Source organism: Micropterus dolomieu, linkage group LG12 (genome assembly GCF_021292245.1).
Source record: "Micropterus dolomieu isolate WLL.071019.BEF.003 ecotype Adirondacks linkage group LG12, ASM2129224v1, whole genome shotgun sequence".
Taxonomy (NCBI): Eukaryota; Metazoa; Chordata; class Actinopteri; order Centrarchiformes; family Centrarchidae; genus Micropterus; species Micropterus dolomieu.
Genome location: NC_060161.1, coordinates 15131691 through 15158718, shown reverse-complemented (window position 1 = coordinate 15158718; position 27028 = coordinate 15131691). Strand labels below are relative to the sequence as shown.

The 27028-nt window shown below is 40.9% G+C and overlaps 2 protein-coding genes and 3 non-coding genes across 5 annotated transcripts; 2 read left to right on the top strand and 3 right to left on the bottom strand.

Moving 5' to 3' along the window:
* The first annotated feature begins 6536 nt into the window (after positions 1-6536).
* Positions 6537-17196, top strand: prox3 (prospero homeobox 3). Its single transcript, XM_046064232.1, has 7 exons — positions 6537-6845; positions 8781-8873; positions 9330-11187; positions 11287-11401; positions 13271-13383; positions 14127-14232; positions 16154-17196. Exons 3-7 carry the CDS (start codon positions 9332-9334, stop codon positions 16325-16327), a joined length of 2364 nt encoding a protein of 787 aa, XP_045920188.1. The 5' UTR covers positions 6537-6845; positions 8781-8873; positions 9330-9331; the 3' UTR covers positions 16328-17196.
* On the bottom strand, positions 12515-12588 carry trnai-aau. Its single transcript has one exon. It is a non-coding gene; the product is annotated as a tRNA-Ile (tRNA).
* On the bottom strand, positions 15089-15162 carry trnai-aau. The gene has a single exon. It is a non-coding gene; the product is annotated as a tRNA-Ile (tRNA).
* Positions 17197-20001: 2805 nt separating the features above from the next.
* tmem179ba (transmembrane protein 179Ba) lies at positions 20002-26398 on the top strand. Its single transcript, XM_046064230.1, has 6 exons — positions 20002-20104; positions 20580-20686; positions 21711-21907; positions 22944-23081; positions 24219-24297; positions 25243-26398. The coding sequence occupies exons 2-6, from the start codon at positions 20591-20593 to the stop codon at positions 25411-25413; spliced, it is 681 nt and encodes a 226-aa protein (XP_045920186.1). The 5' UTR covers positions 20002-20104; positions 20580-20590; the 3' UTR covers positions 25414-26398.
* Positions 25635-25716, bottom strand: trnas-gcu. The gene has a single exon. It is a non-coding gene; the product is annotated as a tRNA-Ser (tRNA).
* Positions 26399-27028: the final 630 nt, after the last annotated feature.

Genomic DNA, 27028 nt, shown 5'->3' with positions numbered 1-27028 from the left:
CAATAATGTCGCTGTAGTTCAGTACACAATGGCTGCTCGTCCAATCGTTCTCATAGATTTTGGAGGTTTGAAGGTTTGCAGTAGCAAGGCAGTACCTCTCAGAGGCGCTGTTGGCTCTTAGATATTAATTACATATCTACTCGTGCAGAAGCTCCTCATTTCCTGTGTTCACCACCTATAAATTGCTATATCAGTATCAGTGTTTGCTTAGCGCTTACTGCAATAAGCTGCTGGACTGTCGAGGAAACTAGAACTTGCACCGCTGATGAACCCTGTAGTCTACAGTGCCACAGTGATCAAATGGGAAAACAACTGTGGCTAATTCTGTTTGTACTTATGTTAAATGTACTGTATGTACTGTAGCAAGTACCAAAAGAGAGCCCTCCAGTGCTGCAAAGTACACATTACTCATACCTCACGTTGTTGGCTAAATAACATCTCTAACAGAGCTGCTGCTATCTTGTCTATGTGGCCACATTGCACATGCTATTTATTGTCCACCAGTTTGTATGCATGCTAATTCCCTGTCCTCCTTCCATGAACAATGCTAATCTGGTTAAATAATAATAATAATTGTTAGAAGATGAGTTAAAATTGTAACAGATAGTATTTTTTGATTGATAACATCTAGTATACATTATTCCCGACCATATTCTGTTAAGAAACACTTATTTCATGCGTTTTGTTAACTATTCACCTTGGGAGGGATTCAATTTCTGTTTTGAATGATACCTTAAAGAAACAGACTAACCTTCTTTTTAAGGTTAAATTTTGGTATTTTGCGACAAACGAGGAGAGGGGCTGATTGAAAGAAAAAAAAGAGGAGGAATTGGGATGCAAAAGAGAGGGAAAAGAGGAAAGAGATCATCGCCATACAGCAGAATCCCTTCTCTGGAGAGGAGAGGGGGATGAGGAGAGGGCTGGAAGGACAAACAGATGGAGAGGTGACAAAAAAGGGAGGCCGGCGAGAGGAAAAGGCTACCCTTTCTCTCACCAGATGAGGAAAAAGAGGGGTTGCGGGGAGCGAGAGATAACAGACATGACGGAGGAGAGGAAAAAAGAAGGGTTGTGATTAGAGGATAAGCAGAGATCATCCCTCCATTGTTGAAGGGCTGGAAAAACTGACCCTCCCTCTTCCTATATTTTCATCCCCCCCCCCCCCCCCCCCCCCCCCCCCCCCCCCCCCCCCCCCCCCCCCCGCACACACACCGTACGTCTTTTTTTCGGTTGCATGCTTTGTTTTGAGCATTGTGGGGAGCTTGAAGAGGATGGAGGGATGGCAGAGAAAGCTAGAGATAACATTACTCCATCCTGTGGTTCATCCCTCTTTTCCTCTCATCTCTCCACCTCTCTACCTTTCTGTCCATCTCTCCCTCTCTCTAGTGCTGCACCTGTGAAACGCAGAGGATGTGAGATAGAGGAAAGATGGAGAGACAAAGAGATGGATGGAGGGCGGGAGGGAGGGATGGAATCAGAGGAGGGGGTAGAGCCTCGCAACATTAGCATGCTGAGAGTGTCGGCACTCTCCTCTTTTTCTCTCTTTCCCTCCATCCCCATCTCTCTTTCCATCCCTCCCTCTGTCTCTTTCTCCTCACTGGTCACTGCAATTATACCATCAAAACACTCCAGCCTGAGAGCATAATAGCTTCCCCCTCTGTGTGTGTGTTATCATGAGAGATCAAAAGAAAGAGATGTGTGTGTGTGTTTGTGTATGTGTGCGTGCGTGCGTGCATAATTTAGTGGCATACATGGTGCATTACATGTGCATGTATGACATGAAGGGCAGCTGTTGGTGTGTGAGTGTGTATGCCAAAAACTGGATTTGCAGCATATGAGTGTGTGTGTGTGTGTGTGTGTGTGTGTGTGTGTGCAAGTATCCTTTGAGTCCTACCGGCTAGAAAAACTGCTTCTCCAACCTCTGACCAAACACACTCTTAAACGCATGCTAAGAGACCCACTTTACATGTGTGTCTAGTGAGTTTTATATTTACACACACACACTCTAATGGATGCACACAGGCATACAGTGATGGCTTTGAGACACAAACCGTTATGACCTACATGCCCAGTGGGTCATCATTAAGCCAAACAGCACACTCTGACACCTTTGGCTGTCCACACACACGCACACACACACGCACGCACACACACACGCACGCACACACACACACACACACACACACACACTCTCACTGTTTTTGTTTTTGTTCCCTCAACTTCCTCTATCCCTCTCCCCTTCCGCCCTCTGTCTCTTCCTTTTTCTCTCATTCTCTAACACACACAAGCACACACAATACCCCCTCTATGAGCTTGTTATCCCTCTCTGTCCGTTCGTTTCTCTCTGTCACCTTGCCCTGAGCTATTTGAGTACACTTCTGTCTCTCTCTCGCACTCCCATCTCTCTCACACACACAAACACACTCGTTCCCTTTCTGTCTGTCTGTCTTTCTGTCTCACCCTCGTGCTTTGTTCCAACTTGTCTCTCTCTTTCTGTTACTGTCAGTTTTGACATACCGGTATGTTATCTGTCTCTCGGTGTCTGTTTCACTTTAACTCGGAGCCTGATCGTTAGGTGCACAGTATCACCAAAAGCATCCCAAAGTAAATCCAACACCTCGTACAGTTTCAAAATTAAAGGGGCAACCCACCAGTTTTACACATGAAAGTTTACTCATCACAAGGAGTGCTACACAGCTCGTGCGTGAGACATACCACATGACCACATGACCTTCTCCCATTCTCCCTTCATCCCATTAATTATTTAAAAAGCATACAATGTGATTTTCTGGATTTTTGTTCTAGATTCCGTCTCTCACAGTTGAAGTGTACCTATGATAAAAATTACAGACCTCTACATGCTTTGTACGTAGGAAAACCTGCAAAATCAGCAGTGTATCAAATACTTGTTCTCCCCACTGTACATCCAGTCATGGGCATAAGGAGTGTGTAATGAAATATGCTATTGAGTTGCATTATGGCAAATGTAGGATGCAGACCCATACTAGGGACTTAAAGACAGGATATATCAGCCTTTACTGCTTCGATTCTGGCCAGTGTATTTAAAATCTGTCTCTTGTGAGTCCCCAAACTTTTGTAAGGGAAGTACTAAACTATACTAAACTAACTTCTTCTTAATTTATTTAAACACAGAGCCAACAATATGAGTGTTTCATTAGTCTTGCCTGTCAGTTAGGAGAACAGGTCAAAACAAGGGCAATATAGGGAATGTGATTAAATCTCCACTGATATTATTGTGTGGTGAAGCAATCACATTTCACACACAATCTACATAATTATATATAGTTATTTAATGTAATTCAGAATGGATCTCAAAGAAGATAAAGGAGATTACTATGATGTATATTTAAGGTTGAAAATTTAATCTAAAATGTGGACTATTAAAATTCCAAGATAGACCTGCAATAAAAATACATAAAATAAAAAACACAGAAAAAGTTTAGTTGCATTAATTGATTTATTTTGACCTTGTGGGAGCAAACAAATTTGGACTCGTCCAAAACCCACTCTCCCTTTAGCTCTGTTTTGGTCTCCATCAACTCCTGGGGGAAATATTAGTCTCTTTACCAGCTAGTTGCTAACTTTGTCTGTTAGCTGTATGGTGCTGGGCAGGTAGCGTACAGTGGGTTCATCAGAGTTTTTTTTTTTTTGCTGAAATCAGCTGCCCGCTGTGTTTGGGGATGAGAGGGGAGTTTGCCGCCTGGAAAACAATGAGCTCAGCTACTGAGTTGGTGATAATTCTCAGTGGATTCGTCACTATGAGCAACCCCTTTCACATTACACATAGTCATTTGACACACTGTCAATATAAAAATATTGATTAATGCAGCTTTAAATTGGTCTTTATACTGCACATACCCCCTCGCTCTATGGTATGGCTCTGACTCTTTATCATGGCTGTCTCTCTCCCTCTTTCTCCCTTCCTCCCCTCTTTCTGCTTCTATCAGCTCCCTGCTTTTTCTACCCCCCCCCCCCCCCCCCCCCCCCCCCCCCCCCCCCCCCCCCCCCCCCCCCCCCCCCCCCTCTTTCTCTCCCCATCACTCTCCCTGTAAGTAAATCAATGAACATACACTTTATGCCATCTATTGATCCTTTCATATCTATCCGTCCTCACTCTATCCGCTCCTGTTCTTGCCCTCTCTATTTCTCTATTTTTTACTCATTCCCCCATCCCGTTTTTTCTGCTCCCCCCCTCCCTATGAATTTATAATCTCTCTCTTCCCTCTCTCTCTCTCTCTCTGTCAGTCCCTTTCTCTTTATATCTCTCGCTCTGGGACGTCCTATTTATATGGCTGGCACCTTCATGCTTGTACTGAAGTGTGTGTGTGTGTGTGTGCGTGTATGAGCGAGCGAGAGAGAGAGTGTTTGATGTTGGTCTAAGTGGTTAACATAATATGAGATGGCGTTCCCGCACTCACTCACACACACACACACACACACACACACACACACACACACACACACACACACACACACACACTCATGCACAATGTTGGGATTTTTTGGTAGGCTTTTCTGTGAACAATTTGTGCTTTTTAGTATTCTCTAGCTTGTGCAGCAGATTCATGTATTATCTATCAATTGCATTCTCCCACTCTGCCACTCACACAAACACACACCTTTGTGGCTCAACCACCTTCCTAGAATGACAAAACCCCAGTATTATCTTTTGTTATTTATTGTTGCAGATGGAGCCATCATTTTGTGACCTCGCTGTCTCTGGCCCTCCTCCCTCTGCATGTGTTTTTATTTATTCAGACCTCGCTCACTTTCTCTCTTCCCCGGCCTCTCCTCCTCTCTGCATTTTTATGTTTATTCAGACACATGTCCCTTTTTTCTCTCCGTCTCTCCTCTCGCTCTCCCCCTCTGGACCCGTGTGTCCAGCTTTTGTTACCAGCCTCGTTTCCATAACAACTGCGACCTTTCAGTCAGCACCTAACCATTTTTAATCAGAAGTAGAGAAAGACAGAGATGAGACAGACAGAGTGGTGGGGAGGTGGGGGGTTACCCAGGTGAGGTATAGGATGGATGTAAAAAAAATAAAAAAAAAAATAATAAAAGATCATCACATCAGAATCAGAATAAACAGAGGAATGGAATATGGCACTGGTCTCTGGTGAAACCCTGTGAGCAGTTCTGAGGCGGGTTTCGATGGGCAACATTCCCAGCAACAGGTAACAAGTGCTGCTCAAGGTGAAGCATCTACTTAAATGTTTTCCCGGAAACCCAATGTTCCAAATGATTAAAGCAACAAAGCTGAATCATTACAGCTAGTTTAAAAAACACTTCACTAAAAATGTTTTGGTGCACCCTGACATAGATTGCTTTTTACCTTCATGTTGCAGCCGTCAAGGGGTTTATTCTAACATCCTGGTTATATTTTAATAAACATTTAAATGCTACAGACTATATTTTAAAGTCAGCAAAAGTTATGTTTAAATACATTTCATGGATCATCAAATATAGTTATTTAAACATATGACATACATAATATCACAAAATTTTCAATTTCCATACATTTTTTCATTTTTAATTTAAATAAAAGTGTTCTCTTTATGTTGTAACAGATTTGGTTTGGAATCAGAAGGAGTTTACTGTAATTACCTTACCTTACCTTCACACTGTGTTGAAAAGTGGTGGGGACATTTGAGTGGGGACATTAAACACTTAATTTCCTGCATTCTAATGAGACATTTTCTGCACCAATTTATGGAGGAAATGTCTTTATTTATACGAAATTAAGGTGGCAGGTGACAATTCAGAATGTAAAAATATAATATAATAATATTATAGATGTTTCTTCTACCCCGCGAGCCGACCCCGGATAAGCGGATGAAAATGGATGGATGGATGTTTCTTCTATATTTACATTGCATTGCAGGTTTTCTTATTGTGCCAATAAACCTTTCTTATAGCATTCATTTGTTAATTTACATTTCTTTGTGCAAGTTTTGTTTTTAGAACATTTTAAACCAATGCATTCTAAAAGTGATGGGGACATGCCCCATGCGTCCCCAGTGTAAATGACACCTATGCTTACCTTAATTCTGAGTGAACATTTTAAAGGCTGACATTGTAACAAACAAGATAATTGTCAGTTCTATGTGAGTTTCCAAAGACAAATTCCTGTGGTGAGATAAAACTGTTAATGAATGACCACCTCACTTTGAATGGTGAAAATAACCTTTGCATTAGGTGAGAATGTGCTGCTAAAAGTCTGTGGCTCCACAATTGTAATGCAGCTTCAACATTACAGACTTTGTCCTTTAGAAATGCTCCTCAGTCTGGCTTAAGGTAGCCTTCTTATAGACTATCATAAACGATCAAAAAAGATGCCCAATTGCAATAATTTGAAAGCAGTAAGTTTTGACAATTTTGTATGTGTGTGCGCACACACACACTGGGGGTCATGCCAACATGGGAGGGACCGGACCGTCAAGTGGCCAGCTCTCGAGCCCACCCGCCCACCGCGCGCCACTCCACACCGGCAGCAGCGCGTGAGGATGATGCCAGCCAGAGATAGATGGACAGATGACGAGGGAGGGAAAAAACCTGCACAGTGACACAAGTAGAGTAAAGAGGAGGCGGTTGATGAGTGAGAGCAGAACTGAGAGAGTTACGGAACAAAGGACAAATAAAGAGGAAAGGGGAACTGGAAATAGCCTGATACCCGCTGCTGGCTGGTTTCTTTCTGCCCGCACCGATGTCCGAGGCCCGCCCGGTGCCAGCTGAAGACAGTTGACCGACGCAGAGCGCACAGGACCCGGCCACTGGAGTGGAAGACTTCGGGGAGCGGACACCGCTGGAGCTCTTCTTCGTGACTGAGAGTGAGTTAATTTTGAAACTTCACAACATAATGTTAGAAACTGTCCACGTTCAATAAGCCACGAGGGCCGTGTCTGCTCGGACTGTTTATTTTGTCTTTCATACTGCGACATTAGTCCACTGCTGCCAATTAGTCACAGGACGCACCACGGGCGCGCGCGCACACAAACTGACAGCTCGTGCGTCAGAATGGCCAAAGCGGATTCCTCTCGCGTGGCAGAACCGGCAGATGTTGCCACGCGGAGGCTTCAAACATAAGCTTCAAACATTACATAAATTATTCAAAGTAACGGTATTTCCACCAGCATAGATAGATAGATAGATAGACAGATAGATAGATAGATGAAACATTATAGCCTAGGCTTTAGGCAACATATATGACATATAATCAAAAAGTAGGATTTAAAAAAAGCTAGCTTGTGTAGGTATATGTCCAGACAAATAAAAACAAAACTAACTGACCCAAATATGTCCTCTTAATAAATCTATTTGAAATACTGTAGGTCTACAGTATTTGAGTATTTGAGATATTGCAGCAGTCCAAGAGTACCCTTCTTAAGTCTAATCTAGTGGTTAATAGCTTTCATTTTCATTGCTCAGTGTTCATATTTTGTGCAGCTTTTCGATGGCTTTGAAAAGCTAATCTGTCCCTGATATAAGCGCATTGGCTGGCTTGCCATCTGGGCTGTATAATAGTAGAGAGGAGAGGGCATTTGAATAATTGATATTTAGCTATTTATAGTAGGATTATTCTCTTCATGTTGCACTGGGGGACTATCTATCTATCTATCTATCTATGTATCTATCTATCTATCTTGTAACAATTTTTAATTCTGACCACTGACAATCAAGTAGCTCCGTTTGCCTAAAATTTAAAACACTGTGTGTTCACATTTTTTTCTACCTACTGTACCTCTTTTAGTCTGTCCTTATATCTGTCCATTTATCATCCATCCATCTTTCTGTTCGGTGAGTGGTAGTGTATCCATCTGAAGTGGATTAGGGGTGTTATCAAAGCTAAGTAGGACGACTGTTCACACACACTCTTGCATATGTACACACTCACACACATACACACAAACACGTACATACATGCTACTCTCACTCCATTTCACTCCCCAAGGACCATTGACCATTGTTAGCCCTCTCTCAAGCCTCTTTCGCTTTTGTGCGAATGTGTATGTGTGTTTGACGGTAAACACTCTGATCAAACAGGGCTTAACAAGCTGCCTGAACTGATAACAGAGAGAGGAGAGGAAGAGAGGATGAGAGAGGAAGGAAAAAGGGGAAAGGGGCGTCGCGAGGGAGAGGAGGTTACATACTGAAAAGCATGGGGATGTGTGTTTTTGATCTTGCTTAAATAGTGCGATGTTATTCCTATAAGCCTAGAATTCACTATTCTACATTTTACGAGCGTTTCCAGGTATTGTAGGCAGGCCGTGCTGAATTTGGTTAAAAAAAAATACCTGCTCTCTTTTAAGTATACCAAATTTTCCTGCTAGGCCTGTAAAAATATTTTCCAGTAAAACTGCTCAGTAGTATTTTAGCACTGTTTTGTTATTGTGCTCCACGTCCAAACATCTGCCTCCATATTGTCACATATATTTTAATGACGTTTGTGCTTTCTTAGACAGCACACAGTTGGGAGAAACAGGAAAGATAGTGTGAAAAGAGGTGGGTGAGATGTGACGAAGATCATGAGCCAGATGTTAACCTACTGCACCACCGGCACGTAGCCTCGTCCCTAGTCGGACTGACACCCTCTTTATTTCTGTCTTCCACGGGGTTTTGGTCATTTGTGCAGTGAGCTGTTTCTTCCTTTGACATGAACAGTATGGAGGAGAATATCAACCCTTTGAATAACTGTTTTGGGGAATTCATCTTAGCCAACCATACTCTCTCCAAAACTGTCAACAATGTGTGCTTATATTTTACAGCCCTATGCAAGAAAATTGCATCTCATTCATATTACTTTTAAAGTGGAAGCAGCTGTGTCCTGTGATAGACCGGTGACCTGAGTTGCTGTTCAGGTAAGCAGAAGTCATGTGCCTGTCATGTCATGATTTGCATCTATTCATCTGTCAACATGGTGTGAAAAAAGAGTTCACAGAATGGACTATGGATTATGCAGAGTATCTGGGACAATATTATTAGAATGACACATATACATTGATTTTTTAAAATGTTATTTTTAAGAGCTTTGAGAACCACAAACAAAATTCCATTCACCTCCATTGTATTGGGAGGAGGCAGAAACCTTAGGCATACAGTACATGTCAAATAAAACCAAAACTATCCACATGTCTATATAGGACTATAGGTATAAATGAGAAAATATACAAATTATTTTGTAATTTGGGCAAACCTACCCTTCAAGTAATCTAAAATGTGGTCTCTGGTTCACTCACTTCTTATACAAAACAACAAAAATATAAGCAGCAACAGTAATTCTGTATTTCTCTATCCTTCTGTGTCTCTCTCTCCAGCGATGGATTCCCCCAGAGATCTTTTCGATGACTCTGCTCCCCAGATACATGCGTTCGCTCCCACTCACAGCTCTACAGGCCTCCCTGGAGTTCATCCTCAGCCCAGTGCAGGTCGCCCTCCTCCTGCCTTTAGACCACCAGGCTTCCCCCTCATCCACCACCTTCTCCAGCCAGGTGGAGCGCCCAGGAGGATTGGAGGGCAACTCAACACAAACCTGAGCACACACAGAAACCAGGAAGACAGAAGTTTGGAGGATGACAGGGGAGAGAGGGATGGACAGGTGGAGCAAGGGATGGAAGGAGGAGAAGAGGAAGTGATTGAGGGAGAGGATGGCTTGTTGGGGGTTAAGAAGAGGCACAGTGATGCCGTCCTCGCGGCCGAGTGGAGTCAAGACGTCTTGAAAGTGAAGAGGATGAAGCTGGAGAGCCGACCAAGAGATGGAGAGGCAGAGGAGGGAGACAGGAGGCGCGAGGGAGGGAGGGAGGGGAAGAGAAGAGAGAGGGAGGAGCTGAAGGAACAGCTGGAGGAGGCAAGAGAGAGACTGCAGGCCCTGCAGGAGAAAGTATGGAGGGCTTTTGGGGAAAAGCACATGGCGGAGGAAAAGAAGAAAATGAGGCGCCGAAGCAGAGGAGATGGAGGAGAAGGAGATGTGGGGATGGTGGAAGAGGAGGACCTCACAGAAGGGTTGTACAATGAAGAGGACATTGATGGAGGAGAGATGGAAAAGGAAACCTTCTCCCTTCTTTCTGTTTCCCCTTTTGACAACTTTCACAAACGAAGAGAAGAGAGGCAAAAAGACAGAGAAGGGAGGGCGGAGAGAGGAGGAGTAGGAGGGTTGCACTTGGAGGGCGTGATGGAGGGAGCGGGGTTGTGGTTGGATTGTGGGGGGCTCGTCAGAGGAGACTGGCATGGAGGGATTGAAGACGAGGGCGAGGAGGGAGGGCAGAAGTTTGCTCAGGCGCTGAAGCTGGAGTTGGGCAGCGCTGTGGCGCGAGTCATCGACCGGGTTCTCCGCCTTTACACCGAGATGACGGATTTCACTCCTTCCTCCCCTCCTGCCGCCATCTCTTTCCTCCCGTCTGACGTAGGAAACGATGGAGGGAGGGAGCGGGGCGTGTGGATGGGACTGCTAACGAGAGGAAGAGGGGAGGGAAAAACAGGAGGTAAGGAGGAAAAGACAGGGGCGCAGGATGGAGAAAGGGAGAAGCAGCTCCAAAAAGTGAGCAACGGGAGTGCCCGGCCTCCAGGACAGCCTCATCGCAGTGACCCATCAGATCTGACGATGCCATTGGCCTCTCAAAGGTCACCTGACATACGGAAAGCTCACGCACTCATCGGCCCACCTCTCTCTACTCACCTAAATCCCTCTCATCCGAACATCTCCCTCCATCACCCTTCTCTATCTCGCCCTCCCCCTCTTTCTCACCCTCCTCTCTTGCCTCCAGCCTCACAACCCAAGGACCCCTCTGCCTCCTCCTTTCATCCATCCTCATCCTCCTCTTCTTCTTCCTCATCTTCCTTTCCTGCGCCTCCCCCTCCCCCTCCTCCTCCTCCCCCTCTCCCCCTCCCCCTCCTTCACTACTCCATGCAGCAGCTCTTCTCGCGCTCTCTCCACCACCCTCAGCTCCCCCACCTCCCCCCGACCCGCAAGGAATATTTGAACTCCGATCCTTTCTTGGAGTTCTCGTCCCACCCCTCGTCTCACCCCTCTTTCCCACCTCTCCCCTTGCTCGGTCACCTGGACCCCTCCCTTGCACGCCACGCACATGGAGGCCGAGAGAGGGAGAGGGGGATGAGGGGGGATGGGGGGATGAGAGGAGGGATGGACGGAGGAGAGCTCTACCTGACCGCTGGGGGAATATCCTTTTGTCAGCAGGGGGGGAGGAATGAGGGAGGGATATGTGTTTGTTTATGAGTGTGTGTAAAAGGACACATGTATCTCCTTAACTGGCCTCATGTATACACCCAGGAGGGCTTGTCTCCCTGCCATCTGAAGAAAGCCAAGCTCATGTTCTTCTACGCACGCTATCCCAGCTCCAATACACTCAAGACTTACTTCCCTGATGTCAAGGTGTGTGTACCCCATCACAGTGCTGCATCAACATTTTGTCCATTGCTGAACAACAATGACTCCAAAGCCACGTTTTACCTTTTACTTACTCATTATTACAGAAGGCTAGTGATGCACACCTAGTGCGTTCCTCTTGGTTCAGTGTGCTGAGGTTAAGGGGAGGTCTATGGCTACATCCATTTTTAATAAAGCTTGACTTACAACAAATTTTTTCGACAACAATAAAATAATGACATATCAGCCAATGTTCATGTTTTACACATGTGACACTAACAGTGAAATTAAATTAACTGAAAGGTCTCAGTTATGACAAAAATATAGTTATTTTACTTCTTTTTTTTCGTTTGTTTTTTATACAGTTTAACAATATACTATACTGGTTTCATTCACTGCAAAGGTTTTTAAAATATTCATCAGCAAAGTAGCACTGACAATCTTTATACAGTCTATGGTGACAATAGCTAATGAAGCTAATGGAGTAAAAGTAGCACAACATTCAAATACTAAAATAAAGGAACTCAGAATTTTACTTGAGTAAATGTACTTAGTTTTACAGGTGCATCCCAAAATATAGAATATCATGGACAAGTTAATTTTCTACCTTAATGTAATAATATATAAAACTTTTATATATTTTCAGATATTCTAGATTCATTGCACATAAAGTGAAATATTTCAAGCCTTTTTTTGTTTTAATCTTGATGATTGCAGCTTACAGCTCACGGAAATCAAAACTCCTGCATCTCAAATTATTAGGATTTTAGATTAAAGCATTTATAACACAGAAATGTCGACCTGAGAAGAGCTCTAATCAGCTAATTACCTCAAAACACCTGCAAAGGTTTTCCTGAGCCTTTTAATCTCTCATTCTGGTTCTGGTGCTCACAATGAACATTTCTACAATAAACCCGTTTTTTGAGATACACCTGCACTTTCAAGTGTTTCACAAGTGTTTCAAATATTTAAGGAGAAGTTTGGATGCTGTTTTTCCAGGACTTAGGGTAGCAACGTATGACACCTACAATAGTCTGTGTTTAATGTAATATTGTGGTCTTTGGAGTATACTATTAGATGACTTTTTGCTAACACTTCAATGTTCCCTTAAAAGCATTTTGGCCCGTACGGGGATCGAAACCGTGACCTTGGCGTTATTCGCACCACGCTCTAACCAACTGAGCTAACCGGCCATGTTGAAGGTGAAATAAGGTGGCCATTTAGTTGGGAGTCATTATGATATCAGCCTTCTATGTCATACGATGGACAGGCCTTCCATAACCAGCACTGACAAGCTCAATAAGCAATAGACCAAAGTGGAGGCAGTATTCCAGTCAGCGACCTGAACTGACTAAATCTGAGTTACTGTCCAATTAACATCAGTAAGGATTGTTTCCACATTTTATGGACCGTTTTGATTAAATGATGTTATGTGAAGAATCACCCAAATTCTGTCATTAAAGAGCTCTGATAAAAAATGTACTGAAGGATTATATCTTACAGTTAAACTGCAGCATTTACTATTAGAAATTAAAGCAGTTGTAGATTGTACAATTTGAAAAGTTTACTGGAAATACAATCATTTACAATCAATATAAATAATAAAAGACAAGCACAACAAAAATACATTGATCTAATGTGGTCATTTCTGTTTGAATATCTGTTGATATATCTGTAAGACGCCAATATTAGCTGACAATACTGGCCTGCAGACATTATCTTGATTTGTGGTGAAAGTCCCAAAGTTTGGCCAATGCTCTCTTTGAAGTCAAGTTTCTTTTATATAATTATTAATGCTAAATGAAATGCTCTAATAAGCGCCCCTCTCTTGCTGTCCTCACCTGCTCACTTCCTGTCCTGTTTTCCTGTGTCTAGTTTAACCGCTGTGTGACCTCCCAGATGATTAAATGGTTCAGTAACTTCAGAGAGTTCTTCTACATCCAGATGGAGCGCTTTGCACGACAGGCTGTCCGCGAGGCTCTCACCCGGTTGGTTTGAGTTGGCACTGGTTCATGTTAAACTCATTTGCTGCAAAACTTCCATTGTTTGACTAGATTTTATAGGAGCTAGCATGTTGGCAATGATTTTTTTTACTGTCTGCTTTATGCATCAGATGCTGTGCATATGTTGGCCTGCATATTGAGTAGTTTATAGAAAGAAAGAATTACAAATTGCAGAGTGACATAACTTTGTTGCATCATGCCCCAGGCTTTCCTGTTTTATGCATCATTGGGAAGTATTGTGGTTTCCTCCCTAACAGTCATTCATTTCAGTCAGTCAATTTTTAATTTGTATCTTATATATATTTTTTTATATTGCCTGGGATTTTGAATGGTTATGAGGTAGTCATGCTTGTGGCAAGAGGATATAGATAAATTTTGATCATTGTTGATTGGATTAAGTGTGAATTCACCACCACTACTACCACCAGCATAGGTACTGGATTAGTTTGACAATAGGAGTGTGTAAGTAATGTCTATTAATATTTCAGTCTGAGTGGTCAGAATTTGCCACAGTGCATGCAGTGTGCAAAATCAGGACTGTTGGGAATGAAAGAAACAGCACTTTCATTCTTTCTGAACATAATACAACACTAGAACAAATTTAGAAGGTGGATTGCCAAAACAAGTTGAAAGTAAATAATACAAACAAATAAGTGTCAGCTTCAGCATTGTCAGCATGAATTTTGATGAAATTAAAATGAGTCTGTTTGTCTCTCTGTGTATCTCAGGGAAGGTGCACCTCGTCTGGGCAGAGAGAGTCAACTGCGAGTGGGCCGTGACACAGAGCTTTACCGCATACTGAACATGCACTACAATAAAAGTAACGTCTACCAGGTAAGGCGCGTATGTTTCTTTTCCACTGTAGCTATAGTTGTCAACTTGATAATATAATTTAAAATTTGTACAACTGTATTTAGTCCTTGGGTGGATGCTTTAATACTTTGTCAGTGCTGTCAGTGTAGTGAAAGCACGATGCTTTTATTTTTTCATAGATTGGGGACCTTGAGTATGATTAGCTCCAAGTGTTATTTAATGTCAGTATGTGTGTGTACAAAAACAAGAGGACAGGAATAACATGGCCTTGGTTGCTCCAGTGCAGGTTGAGCTGCACTTTGCCAGAGGAAGAGTCACATTTTCTCACACATGCCCATAGAATTTGTATAGACTTATTTTCTGGGTTACATTGAACTAAATCATTATTGCAAATATTGTTTCTTAAATCTGTTAGCCCATAAGTGGATTGAACCCGCAACCTTGGCGTTCTTAGCACTGCACTCTAACCATCTGAGCTAACCAGCCACATAGTGCAACATATGGGACGGCCCTCTATGGAGCTCTTGCATTCTCATTAATCATGCATTGTTCATATTGATGAAACAAGAATGTGAAAATGGACCAACTGTCCATTAACAGTAATTTCCACAAAGGTTACTATCATCAGTTCTTTTCCCATTTTCTCTAAATCTCAAACATGGGCGTGACAATAAGCAAGGGATTTTACAACAAGTGAGTGTGCCACTGACAGACTTATCCGATTAGAAATAAATCAGATTTAAGCTAGTTAAGCTAAGCTAATTACACTCTTGGAGTGTAATCGTAAAATGAACAGGAGCATCTCACAGTTGCAGTTTCTTAACACAGTAACGAATATCCCAGAGTACCACAAGCTTTTAGTACCTCAAAAAGGTTTTGGCCCGTACGGGGATCGAACCCGCGACCTTGGCGTTATTAGCACCACGCTCTAACCAACTGAGCTAACCGGCCTTCATATTAAAAGTTACATGTTATTGCCCGACTCCTCCTGGGAACGGCGCCAAAGTTGTGACTTATAACTGAAAGTTTATGTGTGACTTATATATATATATATATGGCAGTAGAAGTAGCTGTGAGGATTTTCATATTTTATTGACACACACGTTATTCATTTGTGTTTTCTTCTGCTCAGTTTCTCATTGTAACCTTCTTTCTTCTCATTATAATAATTCGTTTTTTCCTCGATATTAGCAAGACAGATTTATGTTAAAATGACTTATTTTAACTTCACCTCAAGTTATAAGGAGAACAAAACGTTAAGTCAAAGCCTAAAAGAGAAGAGCCTATTCTGGAGAAATGAAAATGATGATTGATTTTATTAATAATATAATTATTTTTAGTTCATACTCTGAATGAGAAGGAGAATCTGTTTTAATGAGCAATATTAATGAGTACAATATGGCTTTGTCCTTAGTATGAATACCAGAAATTTTAAGTGAGTGAGGCTTTAAGAAGAAAAGAATCTCAAGTAGTAGTGTTATATCTTATTTACCAGCTGTGGGGGGCAGAAGGCTGCATGGAAAGCACTAATGTACAGTGTCTGTGTGTATCTTACACAGGATTATTTTTAGTCATGGAAAAACTGTGATCAGAGCAACTCCCGTAGGGTAAATTAGTGCTTTTCTTGCTACAGTTTGAGACGTCACTTTGAAACAGGAGCAGCTACAAACAAGGAAAACATCAGTGAGGCAGTGTCTGTATATTCCCAAAGAGATCCAATCAGGCAAAATAAATGAGTGGGTGCGCTATAGGTGTGTAAGAGCTTTAATAATAATAAGAATACTAATCTGTAACGTGACTTGTAAACTGCTTCCTACTTCCTACACACACTTCTATACTATAGACTACAGTGTCTTCTCTGGGCTTTGAAAAGACGTTTAAAGCCCTAATTCTATAGACCTTAAAATATTTTATCTTTTGACATTCATATTTCTGTCTGCAGGTCCCAGAGAGGTTTATCGAGGTATCAGAGGTGGCTCTGAGGGAGTTTTACTCAGCCATTTGGACTGGGAGAGACAGCGACCCCTGCTGGAAGAAAGGGATATATAAAATAATCTGTAAACTTGACAGTCCTGTACCAGATGCCTTCAGACTGCCTGGTTGTCCTGTCGGCTGATGATCGGAAACTGCTTTCATCTGGTACATGAATACAAATGCACAAATGCATGCATAAAAACACAACCTTACTGAAAGTGGGGAATTTTATTAAAGCATTCACAAACTGTATAATACCACACGGTGAGAACTGAACGTGTGAGAAAATCCATTCAATTCTACAGTTCGGTTCATTCATAATTCATTCATTTTGGAAAAAAGATATTATCATTTAAGATGATAAAAAGGATTTTGCCTGACATCGTGTGCGAGGAAATACATGTACGTGCTTAAATAGACAGAGCCACGCTGGGTCAATACACTCAGTGCTGTGATAAGAGTCTTGTGACTGCACTTATCAAGCAAGGCAACCATACCATTGAATTAAAATGGACATAACAGGAATTTCAAAACATTCTTCACCAGTCAGTTGAGCAGGCATGCAAATGTGCATAGCTGCTGCGTGGTGTGTTACCATGAGATGGCTACTATTTTAGATTGGTCGTCACATGAATATATAGTATGCAGCCCCCTGGCAGCCCCTTGTATATTATTGCAATCCACAAAAAAGCATCATTCTAGACATCAAATGTAGTACTGACAACTGTTTACCAAGCATGGGCACTGTACAAATTCATGTTTCAAATACTTTCAGACAAAGAGTCCACAACCTGAGTACATACCAGGTTTCTCAGATTAGGTTCCCCAGCTTCCTGATTACTAGTTTTAGAGAACGTAATCGTTAGCAATCTTGCACAAACAGCACCTCACTATCACACACCCAAACATTTCAGTGCTGCTGTCCCTCAGGGGTGTTCACAGTTTTACAGTAGAGACTCGTTAAAACATCAAATATGATTGTTGTTTGCTAGAAATAAACTGTTATTGTTGCCTTGTGCGTGGGTGTCTGAAGTGTGTGAGTGTCAGAAGTACCTTTTTTGTTCAGTGTGCCCCACAGCTTTTCCATTTTAGATACAGATATTTTACCATGGCTGTGTGTGGATGCTTTCCTTTTTTTTCCTGCTCCAACAACACCAGGCTGTCGTGTTTGCTTCATCTGAAGGTGGTTTTTGTTTCCACTAGAGAAATCAGGCTTTGTTTAAAGAAAAGGACCAAATGTAATTATTATTACATTATATATTGAAACTCTTAATTTTAAGATTAAAAAAATAAAAGTTGCCCTTGTTTTTTGGGAACTGCCAGCAGTGGTTTCAGTGGATTTATTTTGCGTGTATATCCATCTCTTTGTTTAATATTAAATTATTACAGAGCTTTTGTACATGATGGCACAATGTAATCAAAATGTAATTAAAATACTGCCAAAAGGGACAATATATTGAATTCAAAATAGTAAAATGAATGTTTTGTTGTTTCCTTGATGTATTCTTACTGTTGAGATATTCACTTTTGTTTTTGTATTCCTTTAAATGTATTCTGCTAAACTAAATAGGCCGGTTTCACAACTAGTATATAAATCGACATTTGTTTCCCAAAGGTATTGCGAAAACTTTCACTCTGTTTGCTGTATATCATGAAACTTGGGTTTCTGTTCATTAAAACGTTGCTCGACTGCTCCAGATTGAGGCCTCCTCTGGCTTAATCACCACTCTGTGAGGCCCGAGCCCATATGTAAACTATTTGTGACGTGTTTGTTTTCAAGTGCATGTTTTCCTATATCTACATTACATTTTTAAACTGTAATCTCTTATGTTTCTCTCATTGCTTTTATTGGTCTCTCTTTTATATTATACTCTTTTATATAGTACATATTGTATGCTTTTAGATCTGTGCCTCATTCAAACTTTGGTGACTTTTGATGTTTAAACTTATCAGTGAATTAAAGTGATACCAGGCTTGTGTTGTGCTGTCTGAATTCACAACACACACACACACACACACACACACACAAATAAAATACACAAGCTCTCTGGTGATCAGGTCCTGGTAGCCTGATGCCAGCATACTTTAAGCCTTTAATCTAACAACATGACCGCACTAAAACACACACATACACACATTCTCACTGACACTAACACTTGGATGTTGGCTTTGTAATAGGCTCAGCCCTGGACTAGGTCTAGCCACCTGAGACACACACACACACAAACACAGTATCTATATTCAATGTATCCAAACCACATTTTTTTAATAAGAAGCCAGAGAATGGCTCTTATAACAATGGATCTGTTGAAGCCTAGATGCACTGCACAGTGTTTTTTTAAATTGACATTTTGAATGAAGAGGTTGCACTTAGTCACAACAGACACAGAACACACACACAAATACAAATGTTCCCTGACTAGCTTATTTTTGGACCATCTTTGTCAACATTTCAGAGTTTACCATGTCAGATTTCAGCCATTCACAAGCAACACAATGTTCTAGCTTTCATTAGCTGGTGTCTATTCATGAATTATGTTCAGATCTGTAAACGCTTTGTGACACCAATTCAGTTTTAAGGCTGTTAATGACGCTAAAGCTTTCAAATTAAATGGCCTCTTTGAATGTTGTTGCGGCATCACTTTGTGCTCCCCTTTAGACAAATCAATCAGGGCTGTGGAAATGCACCACAGCAAGAATGTTTTCATACATTTCCACACTTTTCAAATGTCACATTTAGTTTCACTTCTGTTCGTTCCTTATAAGTCTGGTGTATATCCATCAATCCATTTACCCTCTGCTACATACTGTATTTTACCTCTATGATTTCTTCTTATAATGTGTTTTCTTTCATGTGTGTGCATATAAATATATACCTCTCCCTAACCCTAACTACAGACTGTGTACAGCCTACTTGTAAACAAACTCCCCTGGAAGCTAACAGTAGTGATTTTCAAAGTAATGCAAACTTTTTTTCATAACATGACAAGTCTCTATATTGAAAGCAAAAATTAAAAAAATACTTTATATAGGCCTACTGCTGATGCATTTGTGCAACATAAGGTTTTATACATTTCTTATGCAAACTTAAATGATGTAACACATTCCCTGTGCATTTGGATATGTGTCAGGAAGGAGTATTTCTTTACAGACTTTTGTGTGACATATATCAAAGTAGTATGCCGGTCATATGACATAAGTCACAAGGTTTGATTAAGCATTCTGGGAATGAAGTGCTACTTTCAGCCATCAAACACACACACTGGCCAGCATATAATACCAGGATGACATGCCTCATGTGGTTCAACCTTTGACTATAGCCACCTGATCTGAGTGTACTGACTGGGAGGCAACACACATACTACTTGTGATGTTCTGAAATATGCATTTTGCACAACACTGCCACTCCAGTAGTCAACAGGCTACCTTCTGATGAGCATCAACACACTGCAGTAGTGCATCATCGTGGATTAAAGGATTTACACTGTAAATGTTATAGACTACTTAAATTAAAAGCTGATTCATCATCCATCCATTATTCCTTCTGGCTGCTTCCCACAGCTTTTTTGTTAATCTTTCTGGGTCATCAGTTGAAACCAGCTCCTGGCCCGAAGAAAATTGGTCTGTATTACGACCAGTGTTGAGGTTCATGAACTCATCAGTGTGACAAATAAACGATTTTTTACGCATTCACAAGCGGACGTGCATATCTGTCTCTCATAGCTAAAGAGAAGCAGTGGCTTGTTGAAACAAAATAACTGGAGGGAATCTTAAGAGCAGGGCTGTCGCATCGGGCCACTAACACCTCCGAGTGAGGACCGGGTGAGGTCGACAAAAAACGGCCAAAATAACGCCGGAAATCAAGGAGTCGTATCGCCAACATTTAAGCGTGGCATTTGTTACATCGCGTAAAGAAGAGGTGGGTGAGTTGTGGGGAGCGTGATGGTTTCATCCGGCTTTATTGGCAGAATTGTAAATTGTGTTTTTGCAACATATGATAAGTTTTAAGAGATTTTTCTTGAGTTTTTGTTTTCCCTTTTGTTTTGCTTTCTCGTCCAACGGCTCTTCAAAGACTTTCAGTTAAGCAGTGATACAAGAGAAGCTTGCTTTAAAATGGTTTAAAATAAACATTTAAATCAACTGTAGGCCATTAGATTATTTTCTGCCTTTACTGTGACAATTTCATCGGATTTCTAAATTGATTGATACATTTGTCCTTCACACTGGCCTGCCCTGTTTCTGCTATGCGCAATTCAATACATGCTAATTATTGTAACCTTGCAACAAATCAATTACTGTTATGACTGTGCGCTTCGTCTAGGATTTTATTTTGAAGCACTTTACCGGAAGCTTTGTGTCTTTTTGTGGCTGCCTTTATGCTGGTCTCTTCCCAGACAGCTGGACGATGGCGTTGACGGTGCTGCTGCTGGTGGAGTTGGGTCTGTACGCCAGCTGTTTCGTCTGTGGGATTGTCACCGCCGCATCCATCACCATAGTCCAGGTGACTTTACTCAGTAAAAAAAAAAAAACTTGCCTTATCCATGCTTCTGCTATCGCCATGCTCTTCCGGGTAGACTCACTTTTTATCGGTGCGTGTGTGTCTGTGCTAGAAAGTTTCAAGTTCACCAAAGAAACAGCCAAAACGAAACACCATTTCAGACCTTGTAGGTTTTTGTGGCACTTATTTGTACTTAATTATATATATATAATCTCCTTTTAACTCCATGTGCGTAGTCTGCCCCGAAGTGGGTTTTATGGCAGGCTACTTTTTTGTCAAAACAAATTTGTTTATGGCTTATTAAACTTTCGCATATTAAAGAGAAATAACTGATTTTATAAAGCAGTATATTTTTCTAAATGTTACGTATTTTAGTAGGTATACGTAACATTATTTGTCGAAAGCAGGGCGCGAGTAGGCTAAGCCACGCGCTTTCACTTTCTTCTGATTTCCTGTTGGTTGCGAGTGTTGTTGCCAGTTTCTGATAGCCTAATGACACGGGTATTTAAGTTACCTGTGTTATTAGGCCAATACATCTCAGTGCATTGTATCATTCAGCAGGGCCGTTACGTGTGCGGGAGTCACCATCACTAAATGCCCGTTCCTTTCCGCTTTGCGCTCATTTTACGCCCGTGAAAATAACATTTATTTTGAAGCTTAAAATCCCTTTAACATAACTCTGTCCCGCCTTAACTAACCGGGAATGTGTCAGCGTGTGAAAATGCGCGTGAATGTGGATGTGCGTGCGCGCGAGGGTCATGTGTCCAAAAACTTGTTGGCGTCATGTGACCAGATGTTCCTCGTGCCCAATTATTCCCTCGCTTCGTTATAAAAGTCAGATGCTGCAGTTTGTGTGTTTGTGCTTATGTGTTTTCTCAGCAGCTTATTTCACACATTAATTGTATGAAACACTGTGTGTATGAAACAACACATAACACTGTAACAAAAAGAAGGTTATTGAAACAGTGTAACAAAACTGAATTTTCAAAATAAACTTGCACATTTCTCTGCCTGTCTCTTCCCTCAGGGTAATTTTGGAGGTCGGTGTATTCTATATGGACTTGTCAACTACAATGCAACAATGAGCCTCATTGGCCTGCAGTCATCCAGCTCCTCCTCTCTGTGCTATTTTGTGTCGGCCATATCAGTCATGGCAGCGGTGGTGTGTTTCTCGCTGTCTCTGTACTTGCTGTACTCTTTGTGCATTGACGGGGAAATCAAAAGGTAATGGCTGATGTGTTTGTGTGTGTCATCATGAACCACTGCCATTCACTGCAAACATTTTGTGCGTGTTCCTTAGTCTTTTTGTTTGTTTGTTGTTTTATTTGCTGTTTTCCCTTTTGGAATCCTTAAAGTCATCATTTTATTGCCCAGCGTTTAAAATGGGCTGTCGACCGAGTTTGACGAATACTGACTGTAACTGCAGCTTAAAGCTTCCAAACCCAAATCAAACAGTACTGTGTTTATGTGCTAGGTGATATTTGACTTAAAGGGAACACAATGTGCTGCCAACACAGGTCTGGTCTTAAATTATTAATTTGTAATCTTCTTATTCAGCCACATGGAAGCACATTTTAGGCAACTGTTAGACAACTTAAATGTAATTATTTAACTAGGATTTAACAGATATCATTGTTTGAAGGCTGACGTTTGGATTGAAAATAATATGAAAAGCTAAAATGTATCGATCACACACAGGAAGATGTAAGATGATACAAGCTGACATTAAGTATCAATGTTTCTACTCAAAACAGCATAGTCAGTTTGATGTGTTGAAGCTGCAGATATCCCATACAGCTTACCATTTTAGCCACCACATGCATTTTGTTACAAATGCATGGACACGCAGCAGCACAAAAAAGCTTTGTAGCTTGGCAAAACTATCAATAAAAACAATAAAAATACAGTTGGACTTAAATAAGCATTTCTTGTTAAAAACGTACATTGATCAATGCAATGTAAACCTCTAATCCAGAACTGTATTCTTGTTTCCTTAAGGGCAGGTTTAGCAGAATGGGTTCCTTATTTTTACTTCACGTTTTACAGACTTTAACAGTACAGGCTGCAGGACTGATCAAAAAGAGGACACGCCTTGCTAACATGGTCATTCAGTAGTATTGACATAATTACCAAATTTGTTCAGAGGTTGAAATAACACTATTTATATAATAGCATTATTCTTCTATTTGTCTTTGCCATCGCTTTAAAAAAAAGCTTACAGCCGTTCCCACACTCTTTCTGTTTATTCTGTCCTCCACAGGGGTCGCATATGGATGAACCTGACCGTGGCAGTGTGTGGCGCCTTCCTGTTCTTCCTGCTCATCACAGGGTGCATGTTGAAGATCGGACGCGACTCTCTCTGCAGCTCTGTCCTACAAGCCGTTTCCAACGTTACCAGGTGGCGCCGGCACACACACAGACACACACACACAGGCATGCACAGGCACCTCCACACAAAACCAAAACCTCTCACAAACTATGAGAAATGAAACTAAAAACAACATTTGAAACCCAGTGAGCTTTACTTCATGTTTTTTGGTGTCCTACTTTCTCCAAACATATGATTTTTGGTGTCTTTCCTACTTAGCTTCATTTACAGCTATTAAAAAACACATAGCCTTTGAGTTGTTCTGTCATTGAAAGCTCCACTTTCTTTTCCCTTGGCAGATGAAACATTTAATTTCTTTCTATGCCTCTAATCATGTTGCACTGGCCCCATGACTGGCCTCCTTTTAAGATGTCTCTTTCTTCTAAAATATTTCATCAGCGATGTGTAAACTGAAAGACGGAGAAGCAGAGAAGGAAAGACCCGTAAAATGTCCACTAATCCACAAACATGTTGTCTGTTTAAACACTGGCTTGTCGTCGTTCCGCCTCTGAAAAAAAATCAGCGGCGGCTGCTTTGTTCATAGACTCGGGGAATTTTGGCAGCTAAAATATCTATTGTTAACTAGAACCCGACTGATAAATCGACATGCCGATATGAGCTAATTGCATATAAATGACAATTAAAAAAGAAACAGATCCTTCGGTCATGTTACGAGTGTTGTCGTTGCATAGTTTGCTCTACCTCTGTTTGCACCAGAAACAACAGTTACATATTATCCAAAGCGACTTTGGATACCTATACATGCTATGGATGGGTCATAGTCAGGGATTGAACCCAGGTCTCTCACACCAAAGGCATGTGTCTTATCCATTGCCACCCTGACATGATCAGCCTATTCAAAGTACTATTTATAACAATGAAAAAAAAGTCAGTTTTTGAACTCCATTATGTCATGTTATCTTAGTGAGATCTCATAACTACACATAACAAATGTTAGGGATAATCTTTGTTTATGTTATGTGTTTCTGAAAAGAATGTAAATAAAGGATTACTGGCCAATACATCGGAATATCCAAATCAGTACCAGTCTTCCTATATCGGTCTGGCTCTAGTGTTAACAATTGCTGGGACACAATAGATGGGTTGAAACTTGATTATCTATTTTCTGTCAACTTTCTAACATGCAGTCTGTTTCTGCCTCTCAAGATGTGAAGATGCCCAGACTAAAAATTGGGTCAGTCCACTCAAAGGAGGAAGATTCTACGACAATCTACATAAAGCCGAGGTCAGTAGGCTTCATTCAGTTTGTATTATATTATGTCTAGGATCACATGGGTACAATAACCAGTTCTCATAACTCTTGTTGACCAACTTGCCGAAGCCTCCTCCACTGCTTGTTTGGGTGGTAATTTGCAGGCTGATGAACATCCCACCCCTCGTGACTCATGGTTTGACTGTATGTGTACTCAGAGCCAGTGAGCAACAGACTTTCAAAATAAGAAAATAATAATGCTATATATATATATATATATATATATATATATATATATATATATATATATATATATATATATACTCATACATATACATATACATATATATATATATATATATATATATACTCATACATACATACATATACATATATATATATATGTGTGTGTGTGTGTATATATGTGTGTATATATGTGTATATATATGTATATATGTATATATAAGCTGTACACTCACTACTTTACATTGTAGCAAAGTCTCATTTCTTCAGTGTTGTCACATGAAGAGATACAATCAAAAATTTACAAAAATGTGAGGGGTGTACTCACTTTTGTGAGATACTGTATATCCCAGATTTAATAACCATGGCACATACATTTAGACAGTTTTAGTTGGTTGAAGTTGCAATGTGGCCATGCTTAAGTTAATCATTCCTTCATTTTCATAATTATAAACGTTTCTTAACATTCGCAGGAATAAGAGGTTTTAATAGAAAAGTGACCTGAAGGCTGAAGATGTGTGAATGAATTGAAACAGCTCCTAAAGCTGCTTATATAGAGCAACAGATTCTGTCAGGATTACTGTTAATTCTGTAAATAGCTATAAAGAACCATTAGTGCTTCAAAGTGCATAGGTAAGAGCATATATGTGGAGGATGCGTCCATCACTGACTGTTCAGATGAAAGAGCTTCATACTTCATCTTGTGTGTCATCTCCCCCCGTGACTCCCTCTCAGACGGCAGTGTGGGTCAGCTTCTTCTTCTGGCTCATCATCGGGGTTCTGGTGATCATTCAGAGGCGTCAGAGTTTGGGGTCGAAGACGCCTGCAGGAGGGCTCTTCAGTGATCCAGGGGTGACGGCTGCAGAGACGGAGCCATTTTTCAACAATCCGGCAAGGCCACAGTGAAGACGGGTGTCACAGACGTCTCACAAAAACACCATACTTTTACACAGCATGATAATTTGGGAGTAGATGTAGAAAACGGGTAAAAACTTTTAACATACAGTGCCTTGTATTTCAGGTATTCCAATGAATAATCACATATCTCATGAGATAATACATGAAACAAACAAGTAATTTGTGATTAAGCCTTGTTTTTTTTTACGAAACATAGAAACAAAAAGTCTCGACGAGGATGGGATTCGAACCCACGCGTGCAGAGCACAATGGATTAGCAGTCCATCGCCTTAACCACTCGGCCACCTCGTCAGGGTCACAGAGAGCCTTAAAACAAACAACCCTGCAGAGCTGCTTAGAGGCCACAGCAGACTGACCGGACATATACATTTACCCTTTTCCCACATTTACTTACATACCAAAGCTGTTATAGAAGTCTGACCACTGGATCTTGCAGAAATATGTATTTGTAAGTGTTTGTGAGATTTTGTTTACATAATCAAACAATTATGGTTTTATGAGTTTCTGTTCTGTGCCCGCCAGTTTTTATTTCTGCAAGTTGTTGTTATACTTTATTTATGATGGATTCTTTCCTTTCACATTGAGGTCAATTCTCACTTCTCTTCATTTCATCTTCAAATGTGGGATAGCTCAGTCTTGATATGTGAACAATACTGCTGCTTAAAGAAACCTTTGCTACAGCTTGAAACAACAGGAACATTATGTTAAACTCAAACCAAATGTTACAAATAGTTCAAATGGACCTTTACTTTTAGGTTTGATATATGTGCTCCCACCCCAATATTTACAGGTCCTTATCCAATACTTAATACATTACTTCTGACCATGTGTTAGTTTTGGGATATTAAACCATAGGAATTGATGTACTTAAAAAGGCTGTATTTAGAGATATCAAACACTTTTTCTGTAGTGGTGCTACTTGACACGCGGTGTGCTACTTTTTAAACCAATAAACCAAAGAGTTGCAACACAAGGCCCCTGATATGTTTACTGCAAATGAATTTTTAGAGGTAATGGAGACATGGAAATAGTTATGTTGAGCTTTGTCTCCCTCTGCTGGTTAAAAACAAGTAACGACTCATTTGTAGCAGAGAGAAAATTGTATTGTCTTGTTTTATGTGTTAAATATAGTATACTGGTGTCACTTCACTGTCATTTACTGTAAAAATAATGTAATAATCTTATTATTGTGGCTAGGAAGTGATGGAATGACCGATTGAGTCAGTAACCTCTACAAACCTGACATCTATAAACGGATAATCATGTTCTCTTACCAATTTTGCCAATTGCAATGAAACTGTGCTCCTTTAGGCCTAATGTTGAACAACTAATATGCTAAGATAATTTCTTTGTTCTGCACCTCTTAAACTGAGGATCATCCCATCCAAGCAGTGATTTAAGACTAAACAGCACACTACTTCCAAAAACACATACTTATACTATTGCCCTTTTCCCTTCCATCAAGTGTGTCACTGGTATAACCTCATAAAAACTGACAGGACTTAACCATAGGTGTCATTTACTCTGGGGATGCTGGGGACATGCATAGCTTGCACCAAGAAATGTTAAATAACAAATGAAAATGCCACCCCCCCCCCCCAAA

Excerpts from the sequence above, each read along its gene's own strand:
- tmem179ba (XM_046064230.1), top strand. The coding sequence starts at position 20,591 with ATGGCGTTGACGGTGCTGCTGCTGGTGGAGTTGGGTCTGTACGCCAGC. Across the intron at positions 20,687-21,710 it reads CATCCATCACCATAGTCCAG|GGTAATTTTGGAGGTCGGTG; the intron begins GTGACTTTACTC and ends CTCTTCCCTCAG. Across the intron at positions 23,082-24,218 it reads GCCGTTTCCAACGTTACCAG|ATGTGAAGATGCCCAGACTA; the intron begins GTGGCGCCGGCA and ends CTGCCTCTCAAG.
- prox3 (XM_046064232.1), top strand. The coding sequence starts at position 9,332 with ATGGATTCCCCCAGAGATCTTTTCGATGACTCTGCTCCCCAGATACAT. Across the intron at positions 11,188-11,286 it reads CTCTACCTGACCGCTGGGGG|TGTATACACCCAGGAGGGCT; the intron begins AATATCCTTTTG and ends TAACTGGCCTCA. Across the intron at positions 13,384-14,126 it reads GTCCGCGAGGCTCTCACCCG|GGAAGGTGCACCTCGTCTGG; the intron begins GTTGGTTTGAGT and ends TGTGTATCTCAG.